This window comes from Antrostomus carolinensis, unplaced genomic scaffold (genome assembly GCF_000700745.2).
Source record: "Antrostomus carolinensis isolate BGI_N321 unplaced genomic scaffold, ASM70074v2 scaffold50531, whole genome shotgun sequence".
In the NCBI taxonomy this organism is placed as follows: Eukaryota; Metazoa; Chordata; class Aves; order Caprimulgiformes; family Caprimulgidae; genus Antrostomus; species Antrostomus carolinensis.
In genome coordinates, this window is record NW_010295861.1 from 1 (window position 1) to 20579 (window position 20579).

Here is a 20579-nt window from a genome sequence, read left to right on the forward strand (position 1 = left end):
CAGGGCAGGCGAGGGGTGTCGTCGTTCCTGCGCGGCCCGAGCCTGCAGAAAGAAGGGGGGCTATTTTAAAGCCTCCAGGTCAAGGGGAAGGAGGACAAGGTTGCCAGTTTGACTTTGCTTTGTTTGTTCTTAAATGACACCCATAAGAAGGTGCCGTGGGTTTCCATGTTGATGGGGCTGGCAGAGAAGCAGGAGGACCCGCACAGAGCTGCTCATGCTGCTCTGGGGCGATGGCTGCCTGGTTTTCATAGAATCATTTGGTTGGAAAAGACCTTTGAGATCATCGAGTCCAACCACACCTGTCCACTACTAAACCGTATCTTTGAGCACCTCGTCTTTTAAATCCCTCCAGAGATGGTGACTCAACCACCTCCCTAGGCAGCCCCTTCCATCGCCTGAGAACCCTTTCAGTGAAGAAATTTTTCCTGACATCCAATCTGTACCTCCCTTGGAGCGACTTGAGGCCATTGCCTCTTGTTCTGTCACTTGATACTTTGGAGAAGAGACAAACACCCACCTCTCTACACCCTCCTTTCAGGTAGTTGTAGACAGTGATGAGGTCTCCCCTCAGCCTCCTCTTTTCTAGACTAAACAACCCCAGTTCCCTCAGCTGCTCCTCATCACACTTGTTCTCCAGCCCGTTCCCCAGCTCCATTGCCTTTCTCTGGACACGCTCCAGCACCTCAATGTCCTGTAGTGAGGATCCCAAAACTGAACACACTATTCAAGGTGTGGCCTCACCAGTGCCCAGTACAGGGGAACGATGACTGCCCTGGTCCTGCTATCCACACTGTTTCTGATGCAGCTGCCCTTCCCCTCCCGCAGGCAGCGGGAGCAGCCAAACTCACCCTCTCTGCCTGACTTACACTGCCAGCTGGAGAAGGAAGTGGGACCTGGCAATCTGGCTCACTGCCACCAGGGCAGGAACCAGCTGGTTTTGCAGGGAAGAACCAGCTACTCATCCATCACAGCGGCAGGGGCTCAGCTTCCCGCTCCGTCTGATGCAGCAGGCAGCATTTGCACAGAGAGAGTCTCCTCCAGAAAAAACACAAGGGCTAGAAGGAAGCAACCCTGTAGACCAGGTAACCTCCTGGAGCAAGCTGATGTCCAACAAAGCAGTTGGAGACAAGGGATAAAGATGGCTTAGCTCAACCACTCGCTAAAGAGTTTAACCTCACAAGCAGATGGGTCTGCAAAGAAAGATACCCTCACACCATAGGTGGCAATGAAGGGACCAGGCAGACTTCTTCTTACCCCAGACTGCACCTGAAACCTAAAAAGAAGTATTCAGCAGCTATATATGCAACATCAGGACTCTCGGGAGAGAGACTTCTTTTTCAAAGTAAACTGCAAAGTATTACTTCTACAAAATTAACTGACTACTATGCAGAATGATCCCAGTATTTACCCAGCTCAGCCACTGTAGGTCAATTGGCATGATAAGCTGACCACAGTGGGCAGCTTCCTGGTTGTGAAAGCTCAGAGAAGCACAGGGAAAGGTCTGGGCTTTGCTGCTCTTAGGAAAGGGTGAGGTTCCACCTTTATTCTCCAGGAAAAGTTGTTCTGTTAAACTGAGCCGTGTTTGGCAACCGCAATCGCCGTTACAGTCGCTGCGCGGCTCAGGGAAGCGTGGAGTAATCGTGTCATTAAGTGGGATGGATGCTGGCTTTCTAATTACAGCTAACATAACTCATCACGCTGGTCTCTGAGGCACACAGAGGCAAGCAGAGGGCTAAGAGCAAACAGTTTGTTTCACTGTGTGCCTTGGAGGAACCTCATCCGTTGCAGGGAAAGCCAGCTGTGCGTGACCATTCAAACAGCGGCCTTAAGCTGCTACGAGCTACGTGGCCTTCTCATTATTCAACCTTTTGAGGAGGAAACGTTCTCTTGAGAGGAGGCTGGAAGTCGTCCCTGTGCAGCCACAAAAGAGAGATGGAGCTGCAGCAGCTATTTTATAGCTCCTTCAAAGGCTGCCTAATTCTGGTGCCGACCTAGTGAGGGCAGGTAGAGCTCCCTGGCAACCCTGGCGTGTTTCCCCAGGGTTCCCCAGGGCTGCCAGCCTCTTTCAGATTGCACACCTGATTTCACATCGTGCCTGTTACCAGGCTGCCTTCAACCTCCTGTCCTCAGAAGACTCTTGTTGAAAGTGGAGGGTGAATTCCTGCTCACCAAATGGTGCCTGCATGCTCTGTGCTCACCCATTCAGGCAGCAGAATAAAACAAACTGTCCCTTACAGACAGCTAGAGTTGCCAAGAGGAAATAATGCACAGAAACAGCAGGCTTCACCAGTGTCCTTCAGATCTGGTTTGCTGGGATCCCTTTGCAAGTTAAGAAGGTCTTCTTGGGTCATGGCTATTCATCTTCACCCAGACCATCAACAAAGTGATCTCTGAGCCAGCCACACTTACACCGTGTTCTCACCAAAGCTATTAGGATCAATAGGGAAGGTTCTCATGGTAAGCAGTTCAAAGCCATGCCTGATTTTCACAAGCAGCACTAAGGGACAGGGTGTGGAGTGTCCTCCACATACGATAATTCCAAGGGATCAAAATTTAAGCCTATGGTGCCGGGTGTGGGATATATAGGTATAGCAGTTAACTGGCTGATTTTCCAATAAATATGAGCAAATTAGCAAGACATAAGCCATGTCCACATAAATGTTGGTGGACCTGTGAAGTTGCAAAGTGATTTTGTGTTTCTGCAGCCTGCAATTAACAGCAATACTGATCTCCATCCCCTGTAACTTTTAATGAGCTCATTCTTACCAGCCTCCCTGAAGAAGGCAAATGTTGGCATTTCTACTTTTCCAGGTGACAGACAGATCCAAAATGCCTGAGGTGCAAAGGCTCAAAGACACTTCATTGCCTTTGAGGATCTAGGGTAAATGAACTGCCTGGATAAAACAAGCTGTCTGCAGCACAGCAAAAAAGGAATCCCAGGGCTGTTCTAACACCTTCTTCACTTGGCATCCTCCCCCTGAGGGACAAAGCCACAGAGGTGCAAGTGCAGAACAAGAAGCTCCTCAAAATCTTCATGGTCACCTTCAAGAACATGATACAGAACTGGTCCTCTTCTTCAGACTATCTTTTATCTCCTAATTTTGGCTGGCAAGGAAGCAGCTTGCTGGGGCCTGCATGTGTGTGGATGCCCCATAGAGAAGTATGGAGTTTCTTGCCTTGCTCCACTGCTCACACACACACTTTGCATCTTCTATTGGCCATACTTGAGTTTGCTAGATTTCAGTGAAATAAGATGATGGACACACAGCTTAACAAACAGTATGACTACAGGTAGGCTTTTCCAAAGGAAGGGTTTTAATTCCACTCATAAAGACAGATATTTTTGAACTTCCAAGTACAGCTAACTCAAACATCAGTAACATCGAAAATTTTCACGTAGTCATAAAGCAGGCAGAAATGTGCACAGATGTTTGGGCACACAACGCTTGGATGGGTTCTTTTTCCCTCCCACTAACACTGTTTTTGTTTTGGTGACAATGTACATTGGCTCCATAAAAACATACTTTGTGTCCATCTCTCTGCTGTTACCAAAATGAAGACTCCATTAAGGCAACTGCTCCTATATCCAGGTACCCAGCAGGTACACACAGTGGATTAAGAACAAAGAAGTCACACTTCTTGTGTGGCTCTCTGTGGGGCTTGATGTGAAAGGAACAGCACAGTGGATGTGACTCGTAGTTGAAATGCATGGACTGACCTTCGGTCAGGCAGCAGAGCAAACTGCCAGCTTACTGTTCATCTGCAATAAAAATCAGGGAGAGAGAGAAGCTGCTGAACTGTGTAAAAGGACAGACCCACTACCAGAGAAACTGGTTAGGGTTTGTATTTTTTTCATTCTTGGTTACTTCTATTTGTGCTTTGCTCTTCTTTTTAGTTGTACTTTGAGCCATGAAATCACAGCCTAGATGATTTCAAGAACTGGAACAGGCCCATTTCTACTCTCTCTTCTCTCCAAGCTGTAAACAGATTGCTTCTACAATCCAGACCCTGGATTTCAAACAGCACCACTGACTTTTATTCTAGGTTTCTTCCAGCCAGAGCGTCTGTAGCAGGAGGAGGTGGATGCTGGAGCCTGCGAGGCTGGCTCTGTGGTTAGAGGTGTGCCCAAAGGGCTGATCTGCATCAACAACTGGCAAATAGGTTGTAAGATTTCAAAGAGCTGATTTGGCAGCTGCTGTGTCCTACCTTGCCTAGCTACAAACCCACTTGACATCTTGTTCCTGAACACAAAACACTGCGCACTACAAGAACTTCACACTGAGCACAGGATCAATGAGGGGAAAGGAAGGCAGCAGGGAAGGAGTGGAAGAAAGACATCTCCCCTGAGCCTTGCATTTGGGATCACACGAATTCATGTGCTCTTCATTTTTCCTAAAATGTGGTTCCAGTATTGCTGTTCTGGCATGCATAGAGCTTTCCTAATGTTAGCATCCAGCTAGATGCACCACTATCTTATTTCCCTTCATGGATTCAAGACAGGGTTCCTAACAAAACAATCAAATCACAGAAACACCGTGGATGATTTAAGTTTAGATGTTCATTTCCCATAAACAAAAACAGAAACAAAAAACCTGTGACTTTTTTTGGAGAGGTTTCAAAATTTAAAATCCATGGGGCCCTCTGAAGTGACAAGTATTTTTTTGTTTGGGTTTTTTTTATTTTGCTTGTCAATGAGGCTCTCCAAAGTAACAGTGGAAACAGGAAAACGCCTTATAAAGAATTTCAGTCTTCCAGTGGTTTCAGCGTGTCCCAGTTGGCATTTCCAGGCCTCTCCCCTGGGAGCGTAGGAATCAGTCCTCTTGGACTGCAGTTTCAGCACACAACATAGCACTGCTGACATTCGAAGTCCTAGGGATAAAGGCATCATCAGTGCATTCCAGCTCTCACGTGGCAGCCAACGTCCTCCGCTGAAGGCTGTGGTAGTTCTTTGCTTGACAGACTGGGCTTTTCGCAGACCCCCAGACAGTGTCCGACAGATCAGCGCCGCAGCCTGAGAAAGAAGGCATGCTTGCACTCCTTACTGTCCAAGGGATAATACTTGTCATAAAAATCCAAAATGTATTCTTCAGTCTTAAATCCAAACTTTTGGTAGAGCAGCATAGCAGGGTTGCTTGCAGAGACGTGAAGGGTTACGTCTTTGCCCATGCAGGTCTGCCAAAGGAAGGAGGGGGAGAGAGAAAAAAAAGTATCACAGCTAGAGAATGAGACAGCCTCTGGGGGAATGCGGAGGTGAAGAGATTCATCAGTTCAGATATTCAAGTTACTGAGGAAATGTGAGAAAATCGCAGGCCTCGACACAGAAGTTACCACACATAGCAACAGCTGAAAGGCGAAGGGAACGCCGCTGTTCCTCTGAGCTTTTGTTTCTGGGAAACGTGGGCTCCCTGACAATGAAAGCAGGTTTTCGATTATAATTTGTCAGCTTTCCATTGTCAATTGCTAAGTAATTGTTAATTAAAAATAATCTCAGTGTACAGCACTGATCTCAAATACTTATTAACAATGGCCTGAAGAAAAGACAAAACATGCCAGAGGATCAGGCGCCGCACTCCTCCCCGTCAGTAAACAGAGCTGAGCTCTCCGGGACTGCGTGAGCGGCCCCAGTGCACCTCTGGGCTGTCACGCTGGAATTCCTGTCTATCCCACCCAGCTCCTCTCCCACCCTTCAGGGCACAGCACTCGCCTCCTGAGAAGGCAGAGAATTCAGTTCAGACAGCAAATGGCATGGCTGAAGTTACCTTAAAGATCTCAGATTATTCTAATGAGCAGCTCTCTGATAAAGATGCCAATATACTATTTTTTTTCTGCTTTCATCTAGTGTTTTAATAGCATTTTATTTATATTGAATGAATTGTAACTCTAAGTGGGAACAGTAACACCCCTTAGGAAATTTCCATGGTAGATTATTCAAAGGGAAAACTCTCTCAGGGATTTAAAAAAAAAAAAAAAAAAGTAAAATAATCTGGATTCATCTTTGGGAAAAGGAAGTTGGAATAAGATATAAAGAAGATGCGTTTTGGTCCTCTGGGCTGGATGCATTAGAGGGTAGCTTCTGAAAACAAACCCATCATTAAGGCATTATTTGCATCAACACATTTTGTGTTAGATTATGCTGTTCCCAAGAGTCCATCCCCAAACTCAGCACACTGATCCAAGAGACAGAGAATTACCTTTAATCCAAACAGGTATGGAAGTGGCTCTAACTACAGAGAACCGACCCTGGTGTCAGCCCAAGCAGGCTGTGAAGTAGCACGTACAATCTGATGACTGAGGAACAGAAGGCCACAACCCTTATTTCTTCTCTTCCATGATGACTAAATGCCTTCTACCACTGACAGATACTCAGCAACGGAAAAATAAATCTAACATGAGCCGACAATACACCGGTGATCTGTCATTGCTAGCACGCCTAATCAGCCTCAAACCTGCCTGGCTCTTCTCAGCCTGATAATTTTATGCTAGTCTACCTGCAAGCAGAATTAGGTTAATTGGCTGTAATATATCCTACAAAAAGCTGTGATGATTTTCTACAGCTGACTTGCCAACACATCCCAACTCAGCTGGAGAGACATGAGTCCAGCTGCTGGATCCCTGCAAACCTTGGCGCATCACTCCTGCCTGTTCTCACTAGGTGTTGACATCTCACATCAACAGACTACAGTTGAGGGCAATTTACTTAAACACTTTACACAAAGACGTTAGGGAAATGTAAGGGGTGAATTTAAAGTAGATTGGTTAGTGGCCTGTGTCAACATGTAGAGCAAAGAGAGGTGGACACTGGCAGAGAGCTGTGTAGTTAGAAGAGTTACCCTCGGGTGGCCCAGAAGAGCTGCCCTCAGTGGAAACTGCTTTTCCAAGGAAGAGATCACTGTTCCCAAGGCTCTGCCAGCACTCCCTACCTCTCTTCAGCCAAATGAGTATGAGGAAAAAGAGTTTCAATGGTGAGTTTTTGCTAGTGCAGCTCATCTTGATTAAAACAAGTTAGGAAATGTTTCACATTGGCGGCTCTGCCAGGGAGTGGCAAAACTGGGGGCCCTGAAGAGGCACAGTTGGGCTCTGAAAAGGACATCTGTCTGCATCCTCACTCAAAATTAAGCTGGCTTTCCTGCAGTTCAATTCAAGAAAGTGAATGGAATTAAGGCCACCTGAATAACAGTATTCATTCAGAGATTTAATTAAGTTTAACTACATTAATACCACCCGTTTAGTTAGCTCAGATTAATTTTCCCAAGCGTCCCTGTGGAACAAAGCCCAGTACAAGCTAGTTTGAACAAATTTGAATGAGGTTGCAAACACTTATTCTTTATCTTCGACTCAGCTGGATTTGAACCAGACTATTAGAAAGTGAAAGAGAATGATTAAGATCAGTAAGTGATTTAATGCAACAGCTCTGGTCAGGGAATGAACCCCCAGATGTAGCCAAGAAAGCTGCAATAGATTCTAACTGAACTTCCTCACTATTATCTCATTTTCTCCTTTAAACCCCAAATTTACGGTACTACTGTTATGTGAACTATTGACTACTGCAGAATGCAAAGTTAATCCCAAGACAGTCAAAGTCTACAGCACCTCACTAGTTCCAGTATGGTTATTCTTCTAAATACATTTTGGTTTTTGCTTTTGAAGTGATTTCCCACCATAAAGGTTCACATGGGCTGTTGACAGTGGACAATCTGCACAGGTGTGTACGTAAAGAAAGGGCAAGGGGAACAAAATGGAAAGGAAGAACACAACTCTACTTACTTTCTAATATTTGCATGTGTGCACATAAGGAAGAAGGGAGAGCTAGCTCTTTAGCAGAGAGAGACATGGGATGTTTTTCATTACCTGGATAAGATGGTAAATCATGAAGGTTGCAATCCCAGCTCTTCTCCACTCAGGGTGAACTAACAGAAAAGAGATGTAAGCTTCATTGTATTTCACGTCTGGCACCATAAAGCCAAAGGCAATAATAACTTTCTTGTAAAGGACAACAACGCTGAAGTCTGGATACTGCAGGCATTCTGACAAATCAATTCCTACGGAGAAAGAGAGAAACAGCAGTGGAAAACATTGCAAACCAAAAGAAAAGTGTCACACTGGCATGGAAATTCAGGGGGTTAAGGCCTTTTAGAAACACTCACATGATCCCTTCCTTTCACCTTTATTTTAAAGCTCCGAGATTGAGGGATGCTTTAACCAAGCACGCAGACAAAACCAGACACTTACTACTGGGGATTCTTGCATGGAGAAATTAACAATGCTTATTTCCTTCCAAATGACTCAAGGATGAAACAAAAACTCAAAAAGCACAGTTCTCTAAAACAGAATGGTTTAAAACAATTAAAAATCACGTGATATCAGCACCCAACTAATCTTTCCTTGGTTTGTATTCTGAGCTGTATCAGCAGACTCTGCTAAGGACCCACGTGCATGTGGATAAAGATACTTGCATGTGCAAATGTTTGCTGGAGTGGGTCCTAGTAAGTTTGCGCTCCTTGCCGGGGTTCCCTAAGGGCTACAGTAACATTAATGGATAAGGGTTTGCTTCTTCACTTCACCTGGGCTGGGCCAGCACCAGGGTGGTGTACACCATTCCTATTCCAGTCAGCAAGTGCCGAGGACCTGCCTGCAGGTAAGCTAAGGAGGGCAGTTTAGAGTGTATCAGCCTGATAGACGGGGTGGACCATCCCATTCTTCCTGCAAACTCTCTCCAGAAACAGCAGACACAAAACTGAGCTTCAGCTTTGGTAGCATGACTTGCCTGAGGTTCCTATCTCTTTTCTCCACCTGGCCTTGAGCTCCTGCTGCTTCCTCTGTTGTGCATACTCAGCTGTTTGTGGAGCTGCACAGTGAACCTGATCACAGTTTTCAATGCTATCAAAACATTTGCTTTTAGCATGCAAATTCTCTAATCTGGGGCATGAAGCAGCCTCTCAGGCAGTGGTGCTTCTGTGAGTCAGAGGCTGGACAGAAATGCCTGAAGCTGGTGACTTCTGAGTGGAGTTTGTTACCTTGCCTAATAATCACGTTGCTGCTGCAGCCTAAGAGGATCCACATGGCATGTTAGGGCCAAGCAGTGCAGTTCACAGCACAGAAGACTGCTTGGTAATTTGTGTGGACAGGCCCTAAATGAGGTGCAAGACATAGCGGAGCTGTGCCATAAATGTTAGTTTCAGCCTCAAAGTGGCAATCATAGATATATTTGGAATGTGGGCTAACAAAATAGCAGAGTATGTTTTCCAGTAATGTTTATCACTCTTGATGAGATGCAAGACTTCAGAAGGCACCAGGCACAAATAAGTGGATGAATAATTTTCTTGCTCGACAGTAAGCTGGGTGGAGTAAGACGTGGGAGGAATCGATTGGCAATAGGGAGCCGTGTTAATTATCTCAAGACTGCAATTGACTGTGAAGTGCCTCGCAGCATGTCTGTACAGGAACGCTACATCGCCCTGAGCGCGCTGGCGTCTGTGAAATGGTGCCGTCCCCTCCGCACGCAGTTATTCCTGTAGGAAGATGCTTAGCTCAGTATGGTTTACCACTCTGTCTGCTGGGGAGATGTTTCCCGTTAGGACATGAAGGCACAAGATAACCATGAGAGACAACAAGGGGGAATCTTGCTTCACATCAGCTCATTTGCAGTAACTACCCGCAAACTTGTTTCTGCCTTGTGAGAAACAAGAAGAGCTCTGACAAGAAGGATATGGAGAGGTGGAAGAACTAAGGCCTGGGCTCACCCCACCCGGTGAAGTGCCTAAAACTTAAAAACTCAATCAATGAGAGCATTGCTATTAGAAGGCAGCTGAGCACACCTAAGATGTCGTACACTGATGATAGCATCCCCCAAACACACTCACTTCTGATGCCTAAACTTAGGTGGAATTACAGCTGTTTCTCTGAACAACAGTGCTAGCTTAATTATGCTTTTCCAGCTGCATATCCCACCCCCTCCCCAACTGTACCAGCCTGTTGTGAAGCTAAACCCTTCATGTCCACAAAGACACTGTGCTTTATATCCTGCAGTATCACCACCTCACTTACCTCTCCTGCTAGAACAGAACCAAGGTACAATAAATTGTATAACCCCAGCCTCAAAAAATTTACACCATGGAAGAGATTTTGATTCCTGTTTGGAAACCGATGGGAGTGTCAGCTTTCTGATTTAATGATGAACAGTTCACAGTGGGGTGGAACACACCCACGCTCCTTATGTTAAATAAAACAGGGTGAGTCCTGAAGAACTTAATGAAGGTGCAAGCCAACTTGGCCAGAACTTCAAATGGGTTATCAGAAGAGGAGAGACTATGACAAAGGAGGTTCAGCCTCTGTGGGGATTGCAAGTGTCTCTCATGAGCTCCAAAAGAGTTTGTGAAAGGGAAGATATGCCATGTTATCTCCCCTCGAATTGTACAATTTGGACAATGAGTAGCACAAAAAGGTCTGATCCTGACTGCAGCATGAGAGCACTGCTGAACTACAAACCCTGTTGAATCACTATCTGCAAATCAAAACATGAAGCAAACAGTTACTTGGAATAAAGGTGTGTACTGTTTGTACTGGGCTTTTCTAAATTAGTCTGCCACGTTGTTTGTTGATCAGAAGCTGATCCATGCAGTTAGATGAACATCACTACTATTATTTCAGAAGAACTAGAGACTACAGCCTCATAACTGCCCCCACAAAGGGCAGCTGCTGATCCAAAGAGCCTTTCAGTTAAAAAAATGACACAAAAATCGATACCCAAGTTTCCCCATACCTTGCAAATACTGAGGCTTGAAGAAATAAAGGACACCACAGTAAAGCTTGCAGTTGTACATGCAATTCTCCAACTTCGCTCCAACATATCCAGCTTACAGCTGCTAGGAAGATACTTTCTTATGAAGCTAATGAGCAGTAGATCTCTGGTATAAAGCTGTTTAATTCACCCCAGATTCTGGAAGAGGTTTCACTGGATGCTTAATTTTAGTAACTGACTACTCCTATTGGCATCAATGGTGTTACCCAAAACAACCTATTTCTTTAAGTGCCGTGCTAATTAGGGCCTAATTGCCCAGTTCAAATCATCTCAAAAGACAAAGACACCAAATCCATGTCTCCATCTCAACTGCATTCCTATGACATCAGATAATGGTTTTCTAAGAACCAAGCCAGACACCAACTGAAGAAAAATTTAGCCCAAGAATTTTTTTTTTTGAACAAAACCACTTCCTTCTTAGAAAACCAAAGACTGAAGGAATCTTACCAGGCCAGAAGAATTCATGGCACATGGAGTTTATAGTGGGGATGTGATTAGGGCGAACGTAGCAGTAATCAACGGGTGCTTCTGGCTCAGCCTTCCAGTTGAGATCATTCCTGTGTGGATACGCCCGGATTTCTGCCAGCAGCCTGAGTTTTGGGGGCTTTGTCTCATAATCGCGCCTGCCAATAACATGAAAAGCAAACACAAAAGGTGAGTGAGCAACAATAACTGCCACTGCAGCTGAATGGGTACTGCCCATGAAATATTTTCTGACATGCTCAACTTGGAACAAAAGAACAGCCTTCCATTCATGTAGGACGGCAGCACCCAGCTCAGCAAAAACACCCTTGTGTCAGAGGCCAGGACACTTCCCGGATCCACAGCACCCCAAGCCAGCCAGCATCTCCTTACAGCAGGAGCAAAGAAATCATGGTTCTGACCCAAGAGCAGGTGCAACTTGCATTGAATGACTGCGGTGATTCCCTCTCTGCCCGGCCCTCTCTTGGAGATTCCCCTTCCCAATGCAGAGCCAGTTTAACTACTTAACTAAATGAACACTATCCTTTCAGGGTTACCACAGTATATGGGGTTGTACTTCAAGGATGAGTGAGGAGCACCGCCCAGGAAAGGTGTCCTCTCCATGGGCTGTCAGTTCACAAGCCAAGAGCAAATTCTACCTCTGATCAGCTGTACCTGATGTAAGGTTTCAGGACACGGGATGTGTAAGGACTGACAATACTGTGATCTGTCAGCAGGTCTTCTGAGCCTACCAGTCGGTACAGAAACTTCGTTGTCTGCTGTCGATATCCCTTCATGGCCGGCAGCACTGTCTATAGGCACAAAAAATGCAAAACACTTCAGGAAGATTAGTCAATGATTTAACACAGGTAAATTGTATCAACAGAGGAAGAATAAGGGCCTTTCAATGCGACAGGATGGACTGGACCCACAGCGTGACGGTCCCACCTCAGAGGACTCAGATTTAGCACCCAAACCTATGACCCGCACACATCACTCAGAAAAGCGCTGCAAGTGATCTCCCTCTTACCTAGCATGAAAGAGCAACCGCCTCTTTGGGTACTTCCAGGCCCCCACCATCAGTGTTTGGGCAGGGCTGGAGTACAAACACACAGACATTTGTGGTGCTGACGCTGACGGACAGCTATGCTGTACGAGCATGTCCCAAGAAGAAAGGGGTTTGTGAAAGCATTGGTGGGAACACAGCCCCAAGTCAAAATGAGTCTTGTTCACATAATCCTTTTCACTTTGGGAGTCAGATAACCTCAAGGTGACACTGCTGTCTGCAACAAAGGCTCTAGAAGAACCAGTGCCAAAAGCTCACTTAGATTTGAAAACACTCACCTGGTACCTGTCCAAGATCCTGAAGTCCTGGCTAGTAGTTCTGTATGTTGCTTGCCCTACTGGGGACCTAGAAACACTTCCTTCTTTGGCTCCATAAATCCCATCAACCAAGAGCAGTGCAGCGTTCACAACCTGGTCCAAGTCAAACAGCGGCAGTCCTCTTTCCCTCTTGGCCTGCCTGACTATCAGCTTGCGCCTCAGTCTCCGGGCTTCTGGGGTCATGCTTACGGCATTGGGACAGGCTTCCAGTCTCTTCAGCAGCAGCTTTTCCTCATAGATACTAACAGAGGTATGCTTGGGAACTCTGGGTTTAGCATCCTTCTCCAGCTGTGGCTTCCTCTTGTCTCGCCCCCTCACCTGCAGCGATGCATTTGACTCCTCAGGATCTTCACTGTCACCTTCCATCCTTTCTGTTTTTTCTTCTTCACTCTCCACCTCTTGCTTGATCTGCTCGGCTGTCTTCACTTTTTTTCTACTTGCTATCACAGTGCCAGCACTGGCTGTCCCACTGGGAGGGGGCACATACTCTATTCCTGGGTCTATGACTCCATCCCCTTCCAACTCTTCATCATCTGTTCAACAGATCAAAATAATCCAGGAAAAAAATGTAAACATCAAAGCCCCATTTCAAAAAGGGTGGTCACAGGACTTTTCTGCTAAGGAGACATAATGTAGGTTTACCCAACACACTCTATTTTCTATATACTTCTGGACCTCCTGATTTTGGACAGGAGACACCAAAAGGAGTCCAATTTCAGGACACAGAATCAATCTTCCTGCAGTTTGGCATCTGAAAACATAGCACTCCTGAACTGCAAGCTCATACTCTTTGACAAATGTTAAACTGTTGAAAATTCCTGAAGACTGGGGATCAAATGATCAAGCTGGTGAGCTATATCTTCAGCTAGCATACCCTGGAGAAGTTCTCTTTAATCTGAGGGAAAAATTAGGACCTAGAGAAGCACACGGTTTGTCCCTCTACAGAAACTGACTATCCTTCCTTCCATCAAGATGTGCTTTATTCTCTACTTTCCTGGTTAGACTGAGGTCTGGCTCCTTAAGGAACTAACAGCATTCAGCCTGCATCACTGTTTGGCAACCTGACCAAAATGTAGCATCTGTTAATCGGGATGTTCAAACTTATAAAACTGCTGGAACATTACCATGAGAATAAAATTTCTCCCATTTAAAAAACATTTGAGACAAAATTAGAGTTGCTATCTAACAGTGTAATCTGTGTTGCAGTGAATTGCTTACACTGAGTAGCGCAACAGTTGCTAAGTGAAATCTTATACTCACTGTTTATTCAGGATCCCTCAGAAAATGATAATGATGGTTCCTTCTGGCCTCAGAAGCTGGCAATACAACTATGGAAAACTGATCAAGATTTACATGCAACTAAGACAAACAGAATTTTAGCAGTTACTTTCCATCTTTTCCTGAAAATATCCTGCAGCTCATTGGAAGTTTCTTTTTTTTTAGCACCCTCCTTGATTACTACATGTGGCTTATTATTAAACAAAAACCATGGCACCTCTTACCATGAAACAGAGCCTGTGGTGGCATGACATCTGGGATGAGATCTGCTTCTGAGAGAAGGCTGGGAGTAGCTGAATGTGAGGCTGGAGTGCCAGGAGCAGAGAAGTCCAGAGACGGGGAAGGAGAAGGGCTTGTCAGAGGAGTGCGATCTGAAGAGCTCAGGGAGGAGAAATCAATCACTTCTCCTTTCTCAAGGACGATATCAGGACGACGGCCTCGACTGGTGAATTTAACGGGAGTGGAGGAAGTACTCCGGTCCAGAAAGCCGGCTGCCTCCTTCTGGGCTCTCCGAATATCCTTGGCTTCCTGAGTACGGGATCTCTTCTCCTTCAACTCCATGGCCGATTCGACTGGGTTGCGGCTTACCCGCTTCCTGAGTCCTTCCACAGTAATGATGGGATCCAGAGGTGGCTTTGAAGCTGCTAAAGAAGTAATTTGTTTATTCTAACAGCTACTGAGCTCCTGCAGTCACTGGATACATACTATATAGTCAGAAGAACACATTGACTACAAATCTTAAAAGATGTATTTTCAAAATATACAAGAAATTCACTACAGGACATCTACCATAAAGCCAATGCACAACTAAAGCTTCATTAAAGCCCCAATCTTGCTCCTCCACGCAGAAGGAAATTTGCATCCAGTGACAAAAATTAAAAAAAAAACCTCCCCAAGGTAACAAGAAGCAGAGAAATTGTAGATTTCAGCTAAAAAAAACCCTGCACAAACCTCAAAATCAGTTAGCACAAAGCAAAAAGGTAATAAAATACAACAGATTTCTCATACTACAGTATCTGCACCATAGTCCTCTTAAGTCAATCATTACAGCAAAACTAAGAAACTGTCCATGCACACAAACACATGATTTTAAGTAAACTGTTCTCATGTCTTTCCGCTCTGTCAGCTCTGGCCCAGCTAGGAACCTACACACCACTGGGGAAGGAGTTACCTTTTGCCTTTAGTGCGGATGCAGACAGCTTCTCTCCTTCAGGTTTCATTGTTGGGGGTTTATTATGAACCAGTTTCCACCATCCTGGTTCTCCAAATTCTTGTGCCCCTGAGCGAAAAAACAAGGGGCTCCCCACAGAGAGACAACCAGCGACTGTGCTCCACCATGTTGAAGTCTTTTTCCTATGGTGGGAGAGAGGAAAACAAGTGTTAGGTCCCCACTTGCCAGCTGTGGGGATCCTGAAGCCTCTTCCCTCCGCCAAGGTGGAAAGGGCAGTGCTTCTGCCACTGGCTCTGGTGCTGTGGGATAACATGCTCCCTACGCCCCCATCCTCAAAGAAGGGAAAGATTAATTAATTTCTTCTCAAACAGAGAACCACTCCAAAGTGCAAGCTACAACGTACTGGTGGGCTCTGATGCACAACGCGCTGCGCACACATCCTCCACAAACACCACGCAAATGCAGCACGGCAAGACACAATTTTTCCTTTGTCAATGAGCCGCCATACACCGAGCCCACAGAGGAGAGAGGTCTGCCCTGCCACTGGAACCCCCAGCCTTCAAATGCTGACGCTGACACCTTCGTTAACAATTTGATGACACAAGAACGGGAACAGGATCCTAGTGATAGCTGTGTTGACCTGATGTTGCAGAGCCATGTTCCATTACTGAAGAGGGCAAACAGGATGCTGGGTGTACAGGATGGGAGAGGCAAGGGAAAGGTAGTGATAAAGGTGTTACTTCACACAGAAGGAAAGACAAACTTAATTTAAATGCCTGCCTTGACTACTTTGAGATTTCATTTAGCAAAGCACGCTCCCAGAGCTGTAGGACAGAATTCACAAAGAGGGTTGGGATCTGACCACTCTGCCCTCCACAGCTGCAGCCTTGTCAGGCACTGCAGAGAAGCAGAGTTAGGGCTCTGAGAAATAAATCATCGAGGACAACTGAACTGCAGGAAGCAGCAAGGTAACAGAGTATGTATGCTTATGGGATGTAATCGAGTGCTATCTCTGCTTGGTGTTTTCTGCCATAAAACCTTTTCTGCAGCATGGGGAAGAGGATCCCTACTCGTCAACATACCAGCCAGCCATACTCACTGAGATATTTTTGAAGCACATTTTTGGCCACTTGAAGGCAGGGAGCTGCATTTAAGCCTCTCACTCTGCAGGGCAGTGTACTCTGCTGGGCATCTAAGCACTTTCTGTTCCTCTAAGAACTGGTCACAGAGCTAATTAAAATGTCACTTAGGGAGAAAGAAGGTGAGAAGAAATATTAAAAAACTGCTTCTGTAGCCAGTAACTGAGGTGCTCCCTTGGATATTGGAGACTCAGGTTCATGGTGTAGTGTCTAAACCCTTATTTGCACAGGATCTTGGCATTCCTTCTTGCCTTTGCACACCTCCACTGGCAAAAACTTCAGTACTTGGGCTAGGCTTGGCAGAGCAGCTATTAGCTGCTGTCTGAGTGTTGCAATTACACACCTTGGGATACTGACCCTCAAATGTGGGGGATTAAACTTGAGTGCCCCAGATCAGAGTTTGGAGTGCTAATAGTAAGTCTGGATAAGCTGTACTTTTAATATGCCAAGGAAGTAAAGCATGGCACGCCTTGAACTTATAGTTCAGCTGTCCCTGCTCCATCAGTGGCTTGTCCAGGCAAGTGGGGAGACTACATCTGAGGCCAGTAATCACTTCATCTGAAGTTAATCAGAACAAGGAGTGCCCTGTTTCCAGGGCAGGTCTCAAAAGACGGCAGCAAACCCTGGGAGGTGATGGCTCCCAGAGTGAAGGACAATGGGCCACCAGCTGCCTTCCTGTCAGGGTCCTCGTGGTTTCCAGACTGGACAAATAGGAACATTTCTGAGAGCAGAGCAAGGAGGCACAGACAAGCAATGAAAGCAAAGCCCGTTAGGGAGAAAGGCCAGATCTTACAACAGAGAAATCCCTGGGGAAGAAAAGAAGCTGTGAAGTCAATCAAATCTACAACTTCAGAGGCTTGCTGAGTTCCTTTCCTGTCTCCCTAGCACGTGCATTAACAGTGAGACTTGGGTTTGACAGCTTCAGCGCGCTCAGAAAAAGCGTGCTGTTCGCCTATACAGCACACAACTCATCAGGCTGCGAAGGCTGCCCTGCACAAGAAGGGTTCTTACCCTGACAGCTCCTTCCTTTACACACACTGAAAAACATTTCAGTGCTTTGTCATGCCTGCTATGTAACAGCTATTTTATTAAGATGCAAAACAAGCTAAGAAACAAGGCACAATTTTCCTTTTTGGAGAATTGGGTCCACACAAGCTTTACAGCCAAGTAACATGGTACTTCATTGGACCTCTTTTTTTTTTTCTTTAAAGCCCAGTGACATCAGGATTAGCCCATCCATTATGTCTATTTAGAAATACTCAAAAGGTTTTGCAGGTTCATACGCTACCTCCAGGAAGATAAGAAATAACCCACAATATATGCATTTACATTGCTTTTCTGTGACATTCTTGGGGTTGTTTTTTCCTGCTAGGAAATGGTTATTATTTTTCAAGAGTACCCCTCATGCCTACGTTCAATTTCTTAATATTAAGTCTTCCAATTTTCTCACTAGTGAAGCTCAAATGAGACATCACCAAATTAACCAGGATTCTTGTCCATCTGTATAACAGGTTTCAATTCCTTTGGCTCACCAACCAGACCTTCAGGGAAACACCACATCTTTACCTGTTCCCTAATAAGAAAGTCCAGTGTTTCTCAATAAAAGCACAAATATCTTCTTTCCATCTGAAGTATCCCTGACGGCCTGTTCCTTCCAGAGACAAATTGTACATCGCCAGCATGACAACCTGGAACAGAAAATGTTCAATACAAGTGAATCTTTCCTGTTTCATCTGCTGAACTACCCCCCACAGCTGCACTCCCCCCCCCATCTTTGCTCCCTCATAAATATCTTATTTTTGCAACATCTCATAGGCAACTTCTGCAATTCATCTTCTTCCTGCTTTCATGCTGCCCCTTCTCGTCTTTCTATTGTTAGATGCACATTCTCCCAGAGATTTCATCATCCCAGGGGAATAACAAGCTGCCCAGTTATGCAGGTTTATGCTGAGATACAAGCTTTTACAGCAGTTGTATAAATGAATTATATCACCATTGCGATCTGAATGTAGTGTGGACGTAGGGAAAAAGTCTTATAAAAAAAATGGCCACAAGTAATCCCACTATCTAATCCATCAGAAACATAGTGACAATGGTATTTCTAGATACTTACTATAACATTTCAAACTGAACAGACTGAAAACTCTCTGTAAAATTACATTATATCTACTAATTGTTCTGGGTAAGCAAGAATTAAGTTTGTCTCCAGATGATCTTCATTAAAGACGACACTTTTACAGCTCATTTACATGCTTCACAAACAAATCCAGTCTGACCTATTACATGCCTAAACTGAAGGGCAGGTTTGAAAAATATCACACCTCTTTGAAAGTAAATCCTAGGTGACCAACTGTTAATTACATTTACCCAATTCATTTGAACACAACTGAAGTTATACAGCTGGGCTGGGACCATTTTTCAGCAATCACACAGCCTCGGTTGGATACCACTTCCAACAGGGACTTATTCTTCACTGTCAGAGAAGTTTGAAATGTATTTTTAATAGGGAGATGGGTCTCCTCGCAGTGGGCTGTAACCTTCTGGAATGCATTGCTGAAGATGCCAAAACAAGGAAACGCAGACAGGCTCAATGTCCCCTGTGACCCCTTTCTGACTCACAACCCCTCTTAGTTTGATAACCATTTATCTAGGATTTTGTGGGGTTTTTTAAGTCAGGTGGGACAGTGTCTCAGGACTTCAGAAACAATTCTCTTTTCAACTGGCTAAAGGTAAGGATCTGCTGAGGCCACACACTCTGAAAAAAATCCAGAAATCGATGTCTCAATTTTTCCTACTTCGGATAAGCCTAGGGAGTTAGTCTCTTCACTAGCCAACTTTCTTCCTCACTTGTTTAGATTTTGTCTTTCTCCTTGCCATTCTGAAGAGACCTGGGGTAATGCTAGCAGCCTCTGCTCTCCAGATCTGTTACTTGCTGAAACTCTGCCAGTCTGCTAGCAAGGACTGCTACACAAACCTTTTCCCCAGCACAGCCCTGCACTGGGCACCGTGAAAAAGCACTGTAGGAGTTACAACTCACATCTTAACTGATCTATTATGAGACAGCACACCACTACTGTCCCAAAGGATGCAAACTGATGTCTCACACATACTGCCCAATGCTCAGCATGTAGAAACACCTGATGCTGAGTAGCAGCTACTGCTTGGTCAAATTCATTTTAGGCAGAGGCAGCCAGCACTGCCTGCCTGTCCCTCCAGCGCCCTGCTTACAGCAAGGTGATGTGCATCAGTCTGCCCATATGGTGGTTGCTGTATAATGCAAATTATTTTGATTTGCATTATAAAATAGCAAATTCCAGCAAGGGCTATTGCTGGTCAGTAAGCAGCCATGCTGGAGCTTTGCGTTCAGGGAGCTGGCAAGCTTTCTGTTTGTATGTTGCCACCTCACTAGTTTTTACATTTGCTCATACACACAAAAACTGTACATGCCCAGCAGCCAAATTGCATTCATTTTGCTTTATCAAACCTGCCTGAAGCCATGAATTAATGAGCAACATAAGGGAAAAAAAATTAGAAAAAAAAAAGGAACGTGGTTTGTATCATTATCTTTCAATTTACCTGCCAAATGCCCAAGTTCTAATAAACAGGCAACCCTTAGCTAATTAATTTCTGAAGTTCATCCACATGTTTCTTTGTTACCTATACCCTGATCCTCCTTTTCCAGGTAGCACATACACAAACAATTTTAGAAAGTCCTGTGGTTGTTCTGCTGCCACTTACTTGTTGCCACGTTAATCTCAGCCGTTCAAACTGCTCCTTCCCATCTTCTGAGCAGTCAGAGCAAGTAAATCTGAAAAAGTTATCTCCTTTGAGGTAGCTGAGCTGTTCTCTCAGTTGACCTAAAATGAACAGGCAAAAATCCATTTCTTGGTCCTTTTATAGGAAAAAAATGCAGCAAATGAGATTTGGATTCACTAAAACATCAAGTAGAAAAGTACTCTTTGCCTTTTTTCCCAGAGCCCAGACACCCAGAGTTCCCAGGAGGCATCAGAAGTCGCTGCGATGGAAGATGGAAGGCACAGATTCATTTCACAGCTGCAGCAGCCAGCAGTGACCAACTGAAAAGCACAGGTATAAAAAAGGGGCGTTCTACTCAACATCTGAATGCAGGTACAAAGCCAAGGATTTCCTCTTTTCCACTGCATTTCTCATTCCTTCTTCCTTCCCCAGCATACGTTATACTTCAATAAATAACAGTTTTACCACTCTACTAAAAAAGCTGACCTGTAAAAAACAAGGTATGCTGCTGCAAAGGCTGTCAAAATCTATGAGCTTTCTCTTCCATGGCATCTTTCCACTCACTGCTACATGTCTTTACAGCTCTCTTTCC

At 45.0% G+C, this 20579-nt stretch overlaps 1 protein-coding gene across 1 annotated transcript in view; it reads right to left on the reverse strand.

Annotated features, from left to right (window-relative positions):
* Nucleotides 1–3302: 3302 nt before the first annotated feature.
* The window catches only part of KAT14 (lysine acetyltransferase 14), a 19950-nt gene continuing 2673 nt past the window's right edge, over nucleotides 3303–20579 (reverse strand). The window contains exons 2-10 of the mRNA XM_010178090.1: nucleotides 19970–20088; nucleotides 17798–17919; nucleotides 15093–15274; nucleotides 14146–14565; nucleotides 12605–13176; nucleotides 11936–12072; nucleotides 11246–11421; nucleotides 7849–8039; nucleotides 3303–5172 (exon numbers count right to left, since the gene is read on the reverse strand). Coding sequence (XP_010176392.1) covers nucleotides 4999–5172; nucleotides 7849–8039; nucleotides 11246–11421; nucleotides 11936–12072; nucleotides 12605–13176; nucleotides 14146–14565; nucleotides 15093–15274; nucleotides 17798–17919; nucleotides 19970–20088 — 2093 coding nt within the window. The 3' untranslated portion in view covers nucleotides 3303–4998. The remainder of the gene's footprint in view (nucleotides 5173–7848; nucleotides 8040–11245; nucleotides 11422–11935; nucleotides 12073–12604; nucleotides 13177–14145; nucleotides 14566–15092; nucleotides 15275–17797; nucleotides 17920–19969; nucleotides 20089–20579) is intronic.